The 19,971-nt window shown below is 39.7% G+C and overlaps 1 protein-coding gene across 1 annotated transcript; it reads right to left on the reverse strand.

The window, feature by feature from the left end:
- Window positions 1–5,454: 5,454 nt before the first annotated feature.
- On the reverse strand, window positions 5,455–17,692 carry LOC124870537 (serine/threonine-protein kinase OSR1-like). Its single transcript, XM_047369289.1, has 17 exons — window positions 17,463–17,692; window positions 16,872–16,984; window positions 15,046–15,154; window positions 13,672–13,813; window positions 13,110–13,165; window positions 12,857–12,966; window positions 12,652–12,753; window positions 10,826–10,959; window positions 10,685–10,733; window positions 10,519–10,584; window positions 10,220–10,342; window positions 9,778–9,813; window positions 9,455–9,604; window positions 7,771–7,870; window positions 7,623–7,691; window positions 7,348–7,412; window positions 5,455–6,766 (listed from the first exon to the last, which is right to left on the reverse strand). The coding sequence occupies exons 1-17, from the start codon at window positions 17,530–17,532 to the stop codon at window positions 6,692–6,694; spliced, it is 1,569 nt and encodes a 522-aa protein (XP_047225245.1). The 5' UTR covers window positions 17,533–17,692; the 3' UTR covers window positions 5,455–6,691.
- Window positions 17,693–19,971: the final 2,279 nt, after the last annotated feature.

Genomic DNA, 19,971 nt, shown 5'->3' on the forward strand with positions numbered 1-19,971 from the left:
GACGAAGAAACCGCTAAGGCTGTCTTTATTAAGGCAATACCAATATTTAAACTGTCTGACTGTAATCAGTCACTGAGTATGTGGAAAAAACAAACTTCAGCTCAAACTTTGTGTAGCAATGGTTGACATGTTAAAGAAAATAAGTGATGAAAACTGATCTGTAAGCCACAGCAGAGGAGGTGACAGTGACTTTGCAAAACTATTTATATCTCTGTAACCTTTTCATGTTACAACCACAAACTATAATATTTATTTGGATTTCATCTCAAACACAAATGTAAAGTAACACAATTAAGTGAAAGCAAATGTATATATATATATTTTTATCAAATAAATACCTCTGAAGAGTGAAGTGCATTTGAATTCAGTCATCATGAAATTCATTCCAGTACCCCTACATAAAATCAAGGAGAGCAAGCCATGGCAACTCTGGATAAGCTGGAACTATCCACAGCTAAGTTGGTAAAATCTATTAACAGGTCAAATTACTAGTGGTGCTGTCTGGCCATAAGAAGTCATATTTGCAGTTTGCCATAGGCCATGTAGCATAAATATGTGCAAGAACGTGATCAGGTCAGATAAGCTAAACTGAACTTTCTGGTATACATGTTAATCAATATGTGTGGTAGAAAATTAAGAATCTGAACACACCATCTGCGAAGTGAAACATGGTGGTGGCAGCAGCATGCTGTGGAGGTGCTTTTCCTTAACAGGGACAGGGAAGCTGGTCAAAGCTGATGGCAAGATGAATGAAGGTAAATAAACAGCAATGCTGGAAGAAAACCCATTTAGAGACTGCAGAAGACTTTAGACTGGGTTGAAGGTTCACCTTCCAGATAAACAACCTAACCCTACAACCTAGCAAGCTGATTAAAAAAACGTATTCAAGTTTCTGAATGACCCATTTGAAGTCCAGACTAAGGTAGCACGATATTAGAAATACATAAGATATGTGATAACGATGAATGCCACGATGACTGTATGACTTGTGATAAATAAGCCTTTAAGAAAATAGTGTTAACGTGTTGTAATGTACACCATGTATCATTTCTTACCTCATATTTCACAATTAAGCACTACTATATGTTAGTCTACCACATAATACAGGTCCTTCTCAAAAAATTAGCATATTGTGTTAAAGTTCATTATTTTCCATAATGTCATGATGAAAATTTAACATTAATATATTTTAGATTCATTGCACACTAACTGAAATATTTCAGGTCTTTTATTGTCTTAATACGGATGATTTTGGCATACAGCTCATGAAAACCCAAAATTCCTATCTCACAAAATTAGCATATCATTAAAAGGGTCTCTAAACGAGCTATGAACCTAATCATCTGAATCAACGAGTTAACTCTAAACACCTGCAAAAGATTCCTGAGGCCTTTAAAACTCCCAGCCTGGTTCATCACTCAAAACCCCAATCATGGGTAAGACTGCCGACCTGACTGCTGTCCAGAAGGCCACTATTGACACCCTCAAGCAAGAGGGTAAGACACAGAAAGAAATTTCTGAACGAATAGGCTGTTCCCAGAGTGCTGTATCAAGGCACCTCAGTGGGAAGTCTGTGGGAAGGAAAATGTGTGGCAGAAAACGCTGCACAACAAGAAGAGGTGACCGGACCCTGAGGAAGATTTTGGAGAAGGGCTGATTCCAGACCTTGGGGGACCTGCGGAAGCAGTGGACTGAGTCTGGAGTAGAAACTTCCAGAGCCACCGTGCACAGCCGTGTGCAGGAAATGGGCTACAGGTGCCGCATTCCCCAGACCTGGGCTACAGAGAAGCAGCACTGGACTGTTGCTCAGTGGTCCAAAGTACTTTTTTCGGATGAAAGCAAATTCTGCATGTCATTCGGAAATCAAGGTGCCAGAGTCTGGAGGAAGACTGGGGAGAAGGAAATGCCAAAATGCCAGAAGTCCAGTGTCAAGTACCCACAGTCAGTGATGGTCTGGGGTGCCGTGTCAGCTGCTGGTGTTGGTCCACTGTGTTTTATCAAGGGCAGGGTCAATGCAGCTAGCTATCAGGAGATTTTGGAGCACTTCATGCTTCCATCTGCTGAAAAGCTTTATGGAGATGAAGATTTCATTTTTCAGCACGACCTGGCACCTGCTCACAGTGCCAAAACCACTGGTAAATGGTTTACTGACCATGGTATCACTGTGCTCAATTGGCTTGCCAACTCTCCTGACCTGAACCCCATAGAGAATCTGTGGGATATTGTGAAGAGAACATTGAGAGACTCAAGACCCAACACTCTGGATGAGCTAAAGGCCGCTATCGAAGCATCCTGGGCCTCCATAAGACCTCAGCAGTGCCACAGGCTGATTGCCTCCATGCCACGCCGCATTGAAGAAGTCATTTCTGCAAAAGGATTCCCGACCAAGTATTGAGTGCATAACTGTACATGATTATTTGAAGGTTGACGTTTTTTGTATTAAAAACACTTTTCTTTTATTGGTCGGATGAAATATGCTAATTTTGTGAGATAGGAATTTTGGGTTTTCATGAGCTGTATGCCAAAATCATCCATATTAAGACAATAAAAGACCTGAAATATTTCAGTTAGTGTGCAATGAATCTAAAATATATGAATGTTAAATTTTCATCATTACATTATAGAAAATAATGAACTTTATCACAATATGCTAATTTTTTGAGAAGGACCTGTAGGTGAAGGTCGTGGCTGTAAAAGGACAGAATTTGAAAAGGTTCAAGAGATGTGAATACATTGTCAAGGCATCGTAAATCAAAAAATGCTATCATTCATTTAATTCAACTGTGACTTTATTCAAACACTTCATATCAGCCTGTGTGTCCACTAAAGTAGATAACCTGTGAGGGCCCTCCATTACATCGTACTGCAAATGTTTTACTTTCAATTCAGAATGTGTGAGAGCTGTTCAAGATGAAGCAGACATTTAAAATAAGCAATAATAAAGATGTTTAAAATAGACAAAAGCTAAACAATATTTATCAGTTAGTGACCTCACATAGAGGTAAAATTAGCTTTCTATTGAGCAATGACAGATTTGTACATGATTAGTGTTGCTCTGACCAAAGGGCAAGAGTAAAAAACATTTCCAAACAAATCAAACGCTGTGTTTCGAATGGATCTGATTTCTCTGTTTCGTATTTACAAGTAAAACGTTCCCTTCACTGCATCCACTTTGGTACATAGAAGCCTCATGTGTTCTGTGGCAGCATGGGAATTTGCCATCTTAGTTACATTTACATCAGTAGCTGAACTGGAGACTGTATGGCAGCCGTTTGCAAGTACAACAAATCAGGCAGAGAGCTTCTGTAATGCTTGGGTGAGTGTTAATAAATCAAAGATGTCAACAGTGGTCCCGAAGTATGTTTTCATGGAGAAAAATAGAATAACTTAAAGTAATACAGTAAGTGACCTTTGAGATGTTCTAAGCAATAATTCCCTAAATGCTGAAAATATTTACCTGCACTGGAGTACCGCTACGCTTTGGATTTCAGACTGATTCAAATCCGATTTTTTGCCATTATAATTTAGGTGAAGCCAGCTAAAATGAGCTGAATACACCATTCAGCCATACTGATGTTTACCAGCTGTCTAGAGATAGACTAATTTGTTGGCACCTCCAGTTATCATTAATGTAACAAAATCTACCAAGATTATTTTTGGAAAACTCCACAGCCATTAATTAAAGTACATTAATTTAGTGGGGAAAACCTTGTTAAAAACTGATTGTTTAATATAATTGTAACTCAAGCCTTTTTTATATATGCCCTATTTTTTTTAAGTTGATCAGTATCCAGGAACTCCAGTTGTCTTCTGATAACCTGGGGTATAAATACAACGCGACAGAAAGGCAATTTCTTTTTACTACCTCCAGACTAGATAAGGAACCATATTTATGTTGCTACCACACAGTGACCAGGCTGAGGAAGGAAAGAACATCTCCAATGTGTAGTTGGAGGACTGCAACAAAGACAGGGACCGTGGAGGTCACCATTATTGACATTCTAAATGGTTGTCTGGGAGCCAGGCCAAAAAAAGGCTTTTCTGTCCTACCATAAAAAAATGGAAACAGGTGAAGTTTGCTGTACTGAGACAGGAACCATGAAATGATGGAGTTTTAGGGCAACAGACACTCCAGGTGGGTTAAGAAGGATCAACAGCTGTGGATGAAAGCACCTCCTGCTTGTTGTTAACTAGCCTGCATGATGTGTGATGCTGTGGGCTTGCTGCTCTTCCAAAGCCCTGGGAACCTTGTTAAAGTGCATGGCTCCAACTATTCCTAATCATGACATTTTAAACACATCTGGTGACCTCAACACACAAAGTGAGAAGTCATGAATGGCTCTTTCAGCAACATAATGATCCAAAATGACAAAGCAATGTTCTTCAGAAACACAATCCACTTTCTTCCATGATCACATAAGTTCCTGGACCTAAATCATGTAGAAAACCTGCGGAGGCAGCTGAAGAGAGGACCCGGACTCAGGATGATCTATAGAGACTGTACAAAAACCATAAGTCCACAGTGGTAACTTTATACCTCACTTTATTTCTTAAGTGATCTTTTTCCCTCTCCCATAAAATGTTTTTACTCAAATGCTGCATTTTTTTGAAGTTAGGGAGTTCTGTCTTTTCATATTTATTTTTCATATTGATGTCCCACCGAAGCAGAAAGTCATAGTTTACTATATAGAAGTTCCTAGAAACTCTGATGAACTCAAAAGAGGGAATATAAATTAATGCTTCAATTACATTTATTGGAAAGGGGGTTACTAATCGTACCAACAATTGTGCACTTTTCTTAAAAAACAATTATTTTACATGGGAGAGGTTTTTTTCATTGATTAAATATATTCAAATTAAAGGTTGTATTTTTCTAAACCTCTCAGAATGGGATTATGCTACTGCAACAGAAAATAATTTAATTAATGTGTTTACACAGGTGTTAAAAAATGAGTCCATCTGTACCTGCCAGGTTCAGCATGTTGATGAGGGCACTGAGGGTTTCAACCTGGCTGATAAATGCAGAAACCAGAGATGCACTGCAGAGGCACCGAGTAAGAACACATGCCGGTAGCTTTGATGATTGGAGCTCTGATTTTGCACCTTCAGGGATGATGAATGTTACTCCAAATTTAACAGTTTGAGGACAGCAGAAGGAGATACGTTAACACTGTTAATTTAATGTTTACCACCAGTTTGCATTTGTGTCTGTATTAATTGCTGTTGAAACTCAAGTATGTGTTAGGACATGTTGCTATTATTAAAAAAAAAAGACACTTAGTGCCCATAAATGTCTAACATTTCATGCATACAGTCAAGACACTCAAATATCCATCTTCATTGTATTGAGGTGGCAGCTTAATCTCAATGAAGTACAGAAAAACTTTGGAGAAAAAAAATGGAAAAAGAAACAAAACTACTCAAAAAGAAGGAAAATTCCAACAGCTATTTGAGTGAACTGCCCCTTTAAACTTTATTTGACATTGGAAGAACATTTCCAGTTTTTGAGCATGCATGCCTCCACAGAAGTTCACTCGCAGTCAGCGTGTAACATGAGTCACCTCAGACTCGACACCCATCACCAGCATTCAGGATTATCTGCAGCTGTCAGGGCATCAGTCATCACAAGGCTAAATTATTTCATACAGGAGATAAAAAAAAAAAAAAAAAAAAAAACAGACGGCAATCATTCCACATGTCTAACTGTAGTCGGGCTTTTAGTATTGTAACTTCAGAGTAAGTTTGCTGCAGCAGGTTCCTAAAGCTGCCCATTCTGCTGGTTGACCTTTTATGAACTCCATTTGAGTCGCACGCACGCACGCACAAAAAAAAAAAAAGCAGTTTATTGCAAAACTAAGAAGCAACAACAGCAACCAGTGGTCAAATGTGATGAAACGAACAACACTATTGCATAGTAGAAGTATATTAGGCAGAGCTCAGTGAGAGAAAATAAAACCTGTGTATAGTACATCAGAACATGCTAGTGGATTTTATTAAAAAAACTGAGCCGCTGCTGCTCACAACAGAATAGTTTTAGCAGTGATGTCAGAGCTTGAACTCCTCAGCGATGTTCTGGTCTGATTCTTTACCTTTTCTGACTGCTTTATGCAGATGTTTGGATCAGAAAGCGATGCTACGACATGTTTAGGTATAGTATCTGTGTCAACATCAAGGGATATTCTTATATTTTTTTGATATTTGTATAAAGAAAGTAACTAAACACTCAGGGAGTTTACCAAGGCTGAACTTACACCTTTCAGTTTCAGTGTAGCGCAAAGTGCCGTGTGAAGGTGGCACGACACTCAAGTTTTGTGGCACAACAGATTTTAGAAAAAGAAAAGAAAAAGAAAAGGCAATCGTTTCCAGTACTGGCAGGAGATTGTTTGGATTGTGCTTGTGTAGGAGGAGGAGGACTAAAAGAAATTAGGAGTTGATAACAGTTGATTGCGTTTTTCTCTCCTGTTAACTGTATAAGCGCACTGTAAACATTTCAAGTGTGATTCCTGTGATGAGCTGAGACCCCCGGTTTGGTCCTCGTGCATCCTGCAGTAGTGTCACCCTCCTGCCAACCTCACGTTTCCTCATCATCATTCTCTGCCTCCTCTCTTTGGCAGCAGTAGGTCCCTGGAGTTGACTACAATGCAGCTGTGCAAAACCATGTTTCAGTCTTATTTTGCCACCGCTGCTTGACTTAACTGATACTGAGCTGCGCAAATCCAATCAGCTTTATATCATCAGGAATCTCTGACTCCTCCACACCAGATGCCTGAAAAAAAAAAGACCATAATTCGTGCTTGACCAAATTTAGTGCCTTACAAAAGTATTCATACCTAGGCTTTTTCCCATTTTATCCCATTAGTTTTGAAACCACGTGTGTAAGTGTGATCAGTGCTCTGTGAGATGTTGTATGACCCAACTCTGCACCCCTACAGGTTGAAACTGTCTACTCTGTCCCTTGGATTCCCTAATTAATGCATTGCAGAACAGCTTTAAAAAGCTATATGTAATACTGACATTAAGTTGAATTACACACACACACACCTGGACACGCTTTACCAATTAGGTGGCTTCGTCAGCCAACAGGCTGTACTGGATTTTATTGAGTGGCATGAAAGTAAAAAGCTGCATTTCAGATGTACTTGGTCCAAAATTCGAAACCATGTATACTTTATTTTCCCTCCCAAATATGCACACTAAGGTTTGTAGATGCACTGTGACAAAATGTGAAAAGGTTTGAGCGGTATGAATACTTTTACAAGAATTTTATTTAGAAAAAAGTTGGTATTTTACAAACTGCTGGTAAAAATCCACATGATTATTAAAATAGGATTTAGTCTCTTAGCTTACCAGTTTAAAGGTCACATTTTTGTTACTTTGAGGGTCATCAACAATCTTTTGCAAATTGGCAGCGACTGGACAGAAGACAAGACAAGGAGGATATTCTTTAACAGGAACAGGCTTAAAAGCAGCAAAAGCATAAATAAAGCTCAAAATATTATGAAAGCAAAAGCTGGGAAACTGCACTGAGATAACACGGCCAACATTTTGATCTGTAATAATTTGGTGCAAACACAGCGGTCGACTGATGCAACTGGATTTAGTGGACAAGACCAAGAACATACCGATGACCAAGTCCCTCCCATCAACCAGACCAGCTGAGACCAGCTCCTGAGAAACTCCATCAGCAGAGTCTTAGGACAGAAAAGGTAGAAACAGCTGAGTGGGTTCTAACAGGATGTGGGGAAGGGAGAAACAAAATGACATTCCTACCTCTGCCACTCATGAACTCAAAGCGGATGTCATTGAGCTCTTTCTTGGAGTTCCTCAGCCTGAGGACGAGGCTAATGGGAACACTGGAGGCTGCAGGATCCTGAAAAGGCACAGAAGTAAAAACATGAGTGGACTCATGAACTCAAATAAATAAAGCTTTGAACGTTTTTAAGCAGGAAATATTCGACTGCTTCAACAATTTACTGCAGCTGATAAGGACACTGCCACATGATGAGAGCAGAAAGGTCATTCGGGTACTGTGGGATTACCAATAATTTACAGACATATTAAAGCAGCAAGTTGGAAAAAAAAAATCTTACTTGTTTTTCTGGAACTCAAAAATATAAATTTAATAAAGATGCACACCTTAAACCTGAAACTACTTAGGCTACATGCAGATTACAGTGACAAACTTAATTATCTTAATCATTTTGTGATTTCACCTAGATAATTCACAAAGATCCATGGATTAGGGAATATTTTAGTATTTTTATACCGTTACATACATCTTTTATATTGATGTAGATAGTTCATAAAAACATGTTTATTTGCCTAAAATCTTTGTCTTTTGTTTTATAATTATAATAATCAACTAACTAAAGGCAAAATCTAAAATGATTCAATGATCATGACATTTCAAGTAAAGTATCAGCAATACTAGCTCTGTATTTACTTTGCGTCGAATCAATATCAAAATTCCCAGTATCGCCCTTCACCCCTACCAGGTGCGGTTCTGAGATGGAGACAGTCCATCAATTCATCCACTTTGTACAAGGCAGCAGTACCTGTAGTAGTGAAACAGGCTCTTCTGGATTGGCTCCATTGCCTGGAAACCAACTCATTAAAATGACCTCTAACAATTCTTATAAAGAAATTGGTAAATTATCCAGCCAGAATTATACCAGAAGCTTGTTAAAAAAAGGCAGATCTTTCTCTGCAACTTGCTAAGGTTCTATGTTTAAACCTTTATTGTATAATTTTGATCCTGTGTAGATTAGAAAAAATCCACAATAAATTACAAATAGTGCAGCCAATTCTTGTTTTTAAAAATACTTCAAGTTGTTTGTTGCATTAATATTCCACTCTAAAAAAGCAACCACTAAAATCCATCACTAAAAAGGCCCAAATTCACAATCTTTACCAGCAATGAATGGAATCTACGCATGCACGGGGAGAACATGCAAACTCCATGCAGAAAGACCCCATGTCAGGATTTGAACCCTGGGCCTTTTTGCTGCAAGGCAACATTGCTGTTCCACCGTGCAGCCCCTTGATAAAATTGCATTTCGTACTGTAACTGGTGTCCTGAAGTGGCCTATTCAATAATCCAAAAGTGTTTCTTGGTGGGTTGATTCCTGTTTGTATTTTATTAGCACTATTCCGGTTTGTATCAATTGCCAGAAATAAATTCAGTGGATTTCAAAATATTTTTAACATCAATTTTATCGTTAACGAATACCACGAAGGTTTAAGTAGATATCTCCCATCCCTTGCAGAAACAATGAGCATATGTGAGCCAATATGCTCTTTTTGAGCAAAACATATTGTAAATATTACATAAAAAGCAAAATACGAGCAATATAGGTAATCAAATAGCTGCTTCACACTAATCTCCTGAAACTATAGTCAATAGAATATTTAATAAAATAATCAAACTGTGTGGACTGGTTTTTCCTGGTAATACCTGAACAGCAGGCCCGTGTGAAGGGCTCGCTGGCTGAGTGGCAGCCTGCGGTGGAGCTTCATCTCCTGCTGGAACCAAATTTGCTGGTCTCTCATGTGCAGCTGAAGGCGGCTGCAGATGTGTGGTGGAGCCATCTGCTGGTGGGAAAATCTGACAGAAATTTGCAAATAAATGTGATAAGTCAGTTTTATATGGAGTTAAATATGAACGTAAATGACTGAAGAAAAAAAAAAAAAAAAAAAAAGAGTCATGCAGATTGCTGTGTGTTGGCATCATGATACAAAATCAAGAGTTTCGGGTCATGTCCACCACAAAACACTCACCTCCAAATTTTGGGAGCCGTCCTTCACTCTGGGTGACTGCAGAATGGACATGATAGATTATCAGGATTGAATACATGCAATTTGTCCTTCATCCCTCAGCAGTCCACATCCATGGACTGCTGGGAATATTGTAGGATTGAGGAAATTTGACAAGCAGTAAAACTGAAATCACAGTTACGATGAACAGGAAAGCAGACCCCAGACCAGACATTATTTTAATGAACACTAGAAAGAGATTTGAGCAGAAGTTCAGGCCAGTTTTACTAAATTATACTACTAAATTATTTTTCAGCCAGAGTAACCCCACCTTGAATTAATATGATAGTAATACACATTCTTGCAAGGCCAAAGGTTGTTAGGACCAGCAGCACATGCACACCATCTGCAACCCTGAGGACACTGAGGTTTCTGAAACAGGGGACGTCGGCATGCAGGGTCTCACCCGCAGAGCTGCCACAGCAGCTTTTCCCTCCTCACTCTCCATGTCCAACTCGTCGTCGCTCCACTCCCATCCACCGTCTTCTGTCTTGTGGAGACGGCCACTTGAACCAGGCACACGACGCACCTGCAGCACACAGCCCATTAAAGAAAAGCAGCGCTTAATGTGGACAGTTGAGCCTGTTCAAGGCCCATCTCAGAACACATTATACACAAAGGCAGTGAAACTGGGTCACACCCTTTTTAAAACAGCACACCTTAGTCTTTTTTATGTAAACATTAAATTAGTAATAGGTACCAAACCTTTTTAGATCGATCTGATATTGTGGGACCTTTCATCAGGAGCTTTTCCTCCAAATACTCATTGTTCTACAACAAAACAAAAACAAGACAAATCTTACTAAATGTATAAATGTCGCTTTCAAAACATGAGAATTGACAGTTCTAATAATACCAACACACAGCTAACCTTGGCTTTTGTAAAGAATTTGTGCTTCAGCAGCTCAGCAGCCGTTGGTCTGAACAGAAAGAGACAGAAAGCTCTTCAGTATATTTTTGGAACAGAGTATCTGATTGGAAGACGAGAGCGAAGAGTCTGAGACTAACCGACCTTTTTTCTGGATCTTTCTGTAAACACAAGGAGATCATCTTCCTGAAAGACTTGCCATATTTCTTCACCATTTCCTTATCTGCAACACCCGTCTCCAGACAAGGAGGATCGTTCTGCAAAGTCAGCATCAACACCTGGAACACAAAATATTTACTTGTTAAAGATGACAGGTTTTCTTGTTAGTAACACATAAAAAAAAGCATCAGAGACACATAGAGGTTTCGGTACCAGTCTCAGGCTTTCGGAAAGCTTTGCCCTGCTGATACTTACTTTAGCCAATTTAGATTTGGTTTTAAGAACTTAGGACATGAAAACGACGTTCAAATATATATATATATATTTTTTTTAAGCTGTTTGCCATGAGCAGTCATTATGTATTATGTATCCATATTAGGATCAAAGGTGATGCCACAAAGCTGCAGTAGGGAGCTCTGAAAATTTGAACAAATACACCTTACAGGTCCCTCCCTCTTGCTCTCTGCTGTGCTACAGCCCTCCCTCCACAGCGGAGCCTGTCGGGAACATGCAGCTTGCTTTTCGTCATCGGTCTTCCTCTGTTTACCATTTTTTGTTTCCTGACCAGGTGCCACTCAAAAAATCGGCAGTTTTCCTGTATCATCAGGTTGTTTCTCCGCCATTAGCACAGCCGCAGCACACTGGCAATCTTGAGCTTGAACGACAATACGTGCTGTACGGGGGGAGGGGTGTGAGCAGCGCGTACACCAGCGTGATTAACACTGCTAAGACATTCCTCCTGGCTCTGATTGGTTGGTTCCGACCAGAAGTAGTGTATTTCTGCAAATGGCAGTAGGACCACTGGGACGAGCCACAGGAGCTGGATTGTTTTCACAGATCATCTGTATCATATTCTACTCACTGTCGGGACATAGTGACAGTTTTAACATTTTCTACATCTTTAAATGTAAAAAATCTATTTTTTTTTAAAAGTTACCTACTGCAGCTTTAAGAGAGGAATCTGTAAAAAAAAAAAAAAAAAAAAGGTTTTTACTATCATTTTAAAGCAAAGACAAATAAATTAAAGGGTGGTCTTTCTTTACTTTAGTATCTCACCCAGTAGCACAGTTCTTTAAACAGCAGATGTCTCTGTTTATCCCCCAGAGTAAGTAATTTCTGAACTGTGAGGTTACCAAATGACTGCCAAAATTTCCAATTCCAGCACGTCAATAACAATTGGAGATCGAAGGCATAAATGGATAAAATGGAGCACCTTAGCTGTAAAACGCTTAGCCTTTCCGAATGAACCGCAGTGCCGACGTGCCATAGAAAACATGGCTCCCTTTTGAACAGCCTTTTAGGCCTTGTATTCTTCCTCTGACTTAACTTTTAAAAACCTCACTGATGTCCTGTTTACTGTTGTTTGGGTGTCCTGGTATCGCTCACACATGCAGCTGCAAAGGGGTGGAAAATCTCGGGTAAATTTCCATGGGAAATTGAAGGTAATTTAAACTCAACATTAGTTAATGCATCCATGTGGAAGTTACAGAATACCATAAACCAAGAATCCCCTTAAGCCTCGGGGGCTCGTGGACCCAGAGGCCCAAATTAATGAAGTGAATTATTTTGACACGAGAATGTCACAATTAATTTCTAAAATACTGATTGCAGCTTTCCTTTGACTGTAACTAAACATCTCATTTTAGTCACCAGCTTATTTCTCTGTGGTTCTCCAACTGTTGTCTCGATCAAGCCATTTTGAATGCCCTCAGTTAATAGACACAAATGCAACTCTAAATTTTCTGGATTGCAGGAAACCATTAAAAATTTGGAAAAATAACAAATAAAGACTGTTTTATGTACACAGTCACCTTCATTGGTGGGTATTTGTGATATGGTGCAGCCCCAGTGGCCAGTTCAATAGCCGTTATCCCAAAACTCCAGATGTCTGCTTTGAAATCGTAGCCACGGACCTGCAAATAAAAAATAAGAGCCATTTAAACAAAGCGTTAAATGTGATGGAGTTTTTTTCTATAGACACATTACAGGAAGAAGCTGAAGGAGTATGACTCCCACCTGCTCCATGACCTCTGGGGCCATCCAGCATGGGGTCCCAACAAACGTCTTCCGAACCTTATTCCTCGTCATGTCTCCCCCTGTAGCTAGAAAGGCACTCACACCAAAGTCTGAAGAGTGAAAAAAGAAAGATAAACAGATATTTTTTAATTCTAGACAGAAGCTACTTCTCCAGCCATATTATACTATACTGCAAATCTGAGTGTAAATTCTCATTTAATTCTAGAACAGGAAAAGAAGAAAAACACTTTACCAGCTATCTGCACTGAGCCATCATCTCCTAGAAGAATGTTCCCAGCCTTCAGATCTCTGACAATAAAGAGATGAGGAGTTAAATTAGTGCATTCAAGACAAATGTGACTAGTGAGTGACTGTGTTCATCCAGGTATGACTAAAACATGTGAAAGTTTCACCTTTTGATCCATTTTATCTTATTCCTCCTGGTTTTTGTGCACACATTATAAACTTGGTGCAAACTTTGCACAAAGAGTTAGAACGGATTAAGGAGGCCCCAGGTTCTCAGGCCTTATCCTCACAGATTAGTTTTAAGTGAGTTAGTCACATCATCTGAGCCCAATCAGCTGCTGCCCTCTTTAATGCAGCACAGGGAACCGAGTGGCCTCTCTTTTCAGTTCTGGTTCAAGATGTTCTTGAGAGGAACTTTTATGTGAAACAAACCTTCTCAATTATGCATTTTCACTGTATTAAATATTGAAAGAGTGAGATCAAGTTCAAACTGCAGAGATGAAAGGCTCTGAGCCTGATAACGGTGTATGCTTGCATTTGCTGCCGGCTCACATCTCCTTAGGTCTCACCGATGAATCTGTCCATTTTTGTGAAGGTACTCCAACCCCTCTAAGACTTCTTTCAGGATCGTAGCGATGCTGGCCTCGTCCAACACTCCGTTCTTGTGCTCACCACGTGAGATGATGTGCTTGATGATGTCCAACACGGAGCCTGGGAGAAAGGCAGAGGCTTGTCACAAGACACAGCAATCGTTGTTTGACCTCCTAAACCTCTGGAGGGGTGCAACTCCTTTACAGGAGTTACAGAAAACCTCCTGTTATAAAATGAGGTGATGCTTTTATGATGTTGCCTAATGTTTGTTCCTGAAGAGATTCGGCAACTATGAGAAAGGTTTGGGAATTAAGGACAGTTAGAGTCTATCCACCAAGGCAAATGTATGATCAATAAGTAGAGGGTGATAGCAGAGGAGATCTTGAGTTCTGTAGATTTCATCCATTATGTATTTATCCAGGCAGGTGGATTAGGCTACCATAAGAAACAAATGACTACACTAAGGATTTATTCTACCCTAAAACATTTCAAAACATTCTCTCAGTGTTCCGTCTTTATATCTATACTTTAACTACATTTCTCACAGAATAGCTTGGCTATTCTGTGAGAAATCGATCGGCAGGCAACATCTTCTTTTGCCTTCTGTAAGTGACATTTTTTTAACCTCAAAAATTAACCTTTCCTAATTCATTTTAAATATTATCCTACCGGAAACATGCTACAATACAACCACAGACGAACAACTAGAAAAGCAGAAGAAGAGCAGCTACAGGAGCTGAAATGTAGTGGATGTGTTTATGCTCCGTTCAGGAGCGTCGAAGATCAGCGGTATTTATGAGGTTAAATTACACCCCTAGGACTATTTACTATTCAGGAGACTTCTCAATGCAATTGGTTCCACTGGATTTTATTTAGCAATATTAGAATAAAGGGGATGAATAAAAATGCATGCCACATTTTTCAGGTTTGCTTTTGTAAAATATGGAGCTGCACAATATATCGAACAGTAATAGTCATCGCAATATTAGTGTGTGGAATATAGGACCTCAGGAAGTGTTCAAGAAAGAAGAGCATGTCAAAAATCAGGCTTAATAATAATCAATATCCTTATTCAGCAATAGAATCATAATTACATGTTTTCCTGAAATCCACCAACTCTACTAATATATAATAAAAAGCTTGTATCGTTTTCCTTACACCTCACAATTAAGCTCTACTTTGTGATACAAATGTTAAAACGTTTGAAGGATATAAATACAGCACTGTATACAGTCCGTTTAAATCACTTCATCAAGCTTCAGTTTACTTGTAGTAAGAAGAAAACCTGGTTTGACAAAGCAAATAAAGTTAAATAACGCTGGCCAGAACAAAGGACGTATTGCAGCACTTACCACCGCTGAGCAGCTTCATCACCAGCCACAGTTCATCTTTCACCACGAAGGAGGTATAATAAGACACAATGTTTGGATGGTGGCACTGACTCATAGCCTGAATCTCCTTCTGCATTAACAGGAAAACAACATGCATGAGAAGGTCACCCATTAGACAGAAACTCTACAAGACCAAGCCAGAATTCATTCGAAGTCTGGCTATAAGAAAGTCATCTCCGTGTTAAATCAGCCAAGTCATTAAACAGGTGTACATAGTCTTTAAACCAGGTCTAGACAAGAAAAAAAAAAAGACTAGGTCTGGTTGGATCATCACAGTCACAAGATATGAGTTTTTCTTTTTTTTTTTTTTAAATCAAGAATACACAGATGTTTATTCGGGACTCTGGAAAGTCATCTCACCTTGTTAGGTAGGTTGGAGCACAATAAAGCAGTATTGTAGCTGAATGTTCAGCTGACAAGCAAAAAACATCCCAGGATTATTCAGACTGAATAAAGTACAATCTGATGATCTACAGTAGGATATTTTACCACAACTATAAGTAAAAAGGTATCCCAAAAGACTTCCATAGCTTGCTCAAGATCTCTTATTGAGTAGTACTTTTAGGAAAGTAAAAGTAGCTGGTCAGAGTTTTGCATAGTTGTGATTAATCACCTTGACCTTTGAGGCGCTTTTTTCACAGGATTAAACAAACGCTGACATTCCACCAACATTGATTATTTCACAGCTGAAATCCAAACGCAGTTGTTGGGTCTTAATGTCCAGTCATGTACCGCAGGGCATAGCCTTTTGTGTTGGTTAATTAAAAAAATTAAAAAACTTCACAATTAAAAAAAAGAAGAAAACAATAATCCTCAAATTTTACTGTGCAAACTACAGCATTAACATCAATTTCTAGGCAGATTTACATCAGGCTTTTTATAGGCCATTTTTGATCTGTGGTTTTTGTAAAGCTTTGACCTGTTGATGCTGTTTTTAATAGGATTTTCTCTGTTGAAAGTCTTGCGCTCTCTCACTCTTATGCAGCCTGACTGAAGCACAGACAGATCTCAACATGTTGTAGACACATATTGTACAGTTTTCTTTTAAATAGCTTCTTGCATATTTGTTCTTCTACTGACTTCTGTTTTAAACATCACTGACACCGACAATAGTTACCCTTGAGACATTCATATTAGGTAACAGCACCCAAGTAAGACGTGTTGCAGTAAGCATGGTCCTGGTAGCTCTTACATATTGCATGGTTCCTATAAGTTTCATTAAGTTAACATTTAAGACTTTTTTGTCATTTTTAAAAGACCGTTAACATTTCATTTTAAAACGTACGCAATTTTAAATAACTTAAATAACTCAAAAATGAACATACTTCATAGTATTTTATTTATTTAATTGCATATGCAGGTTTAATGTAACCTTTTAATATGTAATTTTTTAATAACCATGACATGGTGTATTATTTGAGTGCTTTTACACCTATAGGCTACTGAACTTTAATACCTTCCTACAGTATGCTTCAAACCATCTATTCTGGTCAACAGCCTATTTGCATGCGTCTTTATTTCTAGGTTGTAAAGACAAATTTACCCAATAATTAAATGTGTACGAAATGTTGTTCTAGTATCTGAAGTTATGAAATAATTATGCTCAATGTTAACAGTATAACATCCTGGTTCTCAGCAACTGTTGTCATACCAATCGTCAAATTCGTCTGTACCTGATGTGACCTTAAAATTCGCAAGACTCTCAATTAAAACACACACACAAAAGTACACTTAGGTGCACTAAAAGGACCCCAAACACAAATCCACAGCTTGCAAAGGTGTCTTACCAGGAGCTCATCCATGCTAGTTTGACACTTTTCCAGGTTGATGCGTTTGATGGCCACCTTCTCCTTGCTTGGCTTGCAGTATGCTGCCTGAACAACTGCAGTGGCTCCACTCCCTGCCGAGATCCACATTAGCAGTGAGGAAAACTGGTAGTACTCAGAATACGACAGCTCAAATAGTTCTTTATATGGACGTTGATGCTGAACAAGAGACCATAACTAATAATGCATCTTAGTCCACGCAAACTTCACGCAGCGCAGGATATAATGCAGCTACTATATATATATATATATATATATATATATATATATATATATATATATATGCCGGCTATATTTTACTAGCAAGCCATCTAGCTTCGTGTAGTTTAGTTAGAAGACAGACTCCTTTTTGCTTGCCAGCTAACCGGAACAAGTGGCCTTGTCTGAGGGAAAATATCGGCCTGCTTAAGGGGCTACGGCTTGAGACTTGACTCCTGATAGCAGCGGACATGTAACGCTAGTAGCTGGTGAAGCTAGCAGCAGTTGTCAGCCAACGCTGCAGTGAAGAGAGGGGAGGCTATCATGCTAACATTAGCAGGCTAAGCTACTCACCTATCACCTCATTGAGCTCGTAATCATCTCTGTTAATGGACCAGGACTGGGTGGACTGTTCGTCTGCCATGTTTGTTTCCTCAGAGGTGTGAAAAGCGCTTGGAAGCAGTAACAGAAACACGTTCTAAATTGAAAGCTTTTACTTTACTCCATTCGGGTCCGTTGAAGCTGGCTGCTGCTGTTCATTTGACAACTCCTGCTGCTGCCGCCCCTGTCAACACAACTTTACGCGCGACTGACGCAGTGTGCTACGTACAAACGCAAAGGGAGGAGCCAAGATGTCGCCCTCTGCTGTGAGTTAAGAGTCAAACTTTTAAAAACCTAAAAAAAATACTCTTCAGACAGTGCAGCACTAAAGATAGTTTTATTACGGAAATATGTAGCTGAAGTCAGTGGCGCCTGCAGCTGTGCGCACTGTGCATCCCTTGAGATTTTGTTTTGATTTAATAAAATCTATTATAATTATTTGACTTTTTATTGATGTCTTGCCAAAATTATGAACGAAATAAAATAAGAAATGGTCTTGTATCCATTTCAAAACGTCCTGTGCGTCCGTAAGGATGGTCGCACGTACGAACTAAACTATGTAGGCATATATGCATATACAGGTCCTTCTCAAAATATTAGCATATTGTGATAAAGTTCATTATTTTCCATAATGTAATGATGAAAATGTAACATTCATATATTTTAGATTCATTGCACACTAACTGAAATATTTCAGGTCTTTTATTGTCTTAATACGGATGATTTTGGCATACAGCTCATGAAAACCCAAAATTCCTATCTCACAAAATTAGCATATCATTAAAAGGGTCTCTAAACGAGCTATGAACCTAATCATCTGAATCAACGAGTTAACTCTAAACACCTGCAAAAGATTCCTGAAGTCTTTAAAACTCCCAGCAAGGTTCATCACTCAAAACCCCAATCATGGGTAAGACTGCCGACCTGACTGCTGTCCAGAAGGCCACTATTGACACCCTCAAGCAAGAGGGTAAGACACAGAAAGAAATTTCTGAACGAATAGGCTGTTCCCAGAGTGCTGTATCAAGGCACCTCAGTGGGAAGTCTGTGGGAAGGAAAAAGTGTGGCAGAAAACGCTGCACAACGAGAAGAGGTGACCGGACCCTGAGGAAGATTATGGAGAAGGGCCGATTCCAGACCTTGGGGGACCTGCGGAAGCAGTGGACTGAGTCTGGAGTAGAAACATCCAGAGCCACCGTGCACAGGCGTGTGCAGGAAATGGGCTACAGGTGCCGCATTCCCCAGGTCAAGCCACTTTTAAACCAGAAACAGCGGCAGAAGCGCCTGACCTGGGCTACAGAGAAGCAGCACTGGACTGTTGCTCAGTGGTCCAAAGTACTTTTTTCGGATGAAAGCAAATTCTGCATGTCATTCGGAAATCAAGGTGCCAGAGTCTGGAGGAAAACTGGGGAGAAGGAAATGCCAAAATGCCAGAAGTCCAGTGTCAAGTACCCACAGTCAGTGATGGTCTGGGGTGCCGTGTCAGCTGCTGGTGTTGGTCCACTGTGTTTTATCAAGGGCAGGGTCAATGCAGCTAGCTATCTGGAGATTTTGGAGCACTTCATGCTTCCATCTGCTGAAAAGCTTTATGGAGATGAAGATTTCATTTTTCAGCACGACCTGGCACCTGCTCACAGTGCCTAAACCTCTGGTAAATGGTTTACTGACCATGGTATCACTGTGCTCAATTGGCCTGCCAACTCTCCTGACCTGAACCCCATAGAGAATCTGTGGGATATTGTGAAGAGAACGTTGAGAAACTCAAGACCCAACACTCTGGATGAGCTAAAGGCCGCTATCGAAGCATCCTGGGCCTCCATAAGACCTCAGCAGTGCCACAGGCTGATTGCCTCCATGCCACACCGCTTTGAAGCAGTCATTTCTGCCAAAGGATTCCCGACCAAGTATTGAGTCCATAACTGTACATGATTATTTGAAGGTTGACGTTTTTTGTATTAAAAACACTTTTCTTTTATTGGTCGGATGAAATATGCTAATTTTGTGAGATAGGAATTTTGGGTTTTCATGAGCTGTATGCCAAAATCATCAATGTCCATTCCTTGTATTTTTTAGCCCAAACAAGTCTCTTCTGCTTGTTGCCTGTCCTCAGCAGTGGTTTCCTAGCAGCTATTTTACTATGAAGGCCTGATTCACACATTCTCCTCTTAACAGTTGTTCTAGAGATGTGTCTGCTGCTAGAACTCTGAGTGGTATTGACCTGTTCTCTAATCTGAGCTGCTGTTAACCTGCGATTTCTGAGGCTGGTGGCTCAAATTAACTTATTGTCCGCAGCAGAGGTGACTCTTGGTCTTCCTTTCCTGGGGAGGTCCTCATGTGGGCCAGATTCTTTGTAGCGCTTGATGGTTTTTGCGACTGCACTTTCAAAGTTTTCCCAATTGTTCGGACTGACCGACCTTCATTTCTTAAAGTAATGATGGCCTCTTGTTTTTCTTTACTTAGCTGCTTTTTTCTTGCCATAATA

This window comes from Girardinichthys multiradiatus, chromosome 6, assembly GCF_021462225.1.
Source record: "Girardinichthys multiradiatus isolate DD_20200921_A chromosome 6, DD_fGirMul_XY1, whole genome shotgun sequence".
Taxonomy (NCBI): Eukaryota; Metazoa; Chordata; class Actinopteri; order Cyprinodontiformes; family Goodeidae; genus Girardinichthys; species Girardinichthys multiradiatus.

Excerpts from the sequence above, each read along its gene's own strand:
- LOC124870537 (XM_047369289.1), bottom strand. The coding sequence starts at position 17,532 with ATGGCAGACGAACAGTCCACCCAGTCCTGGTCCATTAACAGAGATGAT. Across the intron at positions 10,585-10,684 it reads AATTCTTTACAAAAGCCAAG|AACAATGAGTATTTGGAGGA; the intron begins GTTAGCTGTGTG and ends GTTTTGTTGTAG. Across the intron at positions 9,605-9,777 it reads ACGGCTCCCAAAATTTGGAG|ATTTTCCCACCAGCAGATGG; the intron begins GTGAGTGTTTTG and ends AATTTCTGTCAG.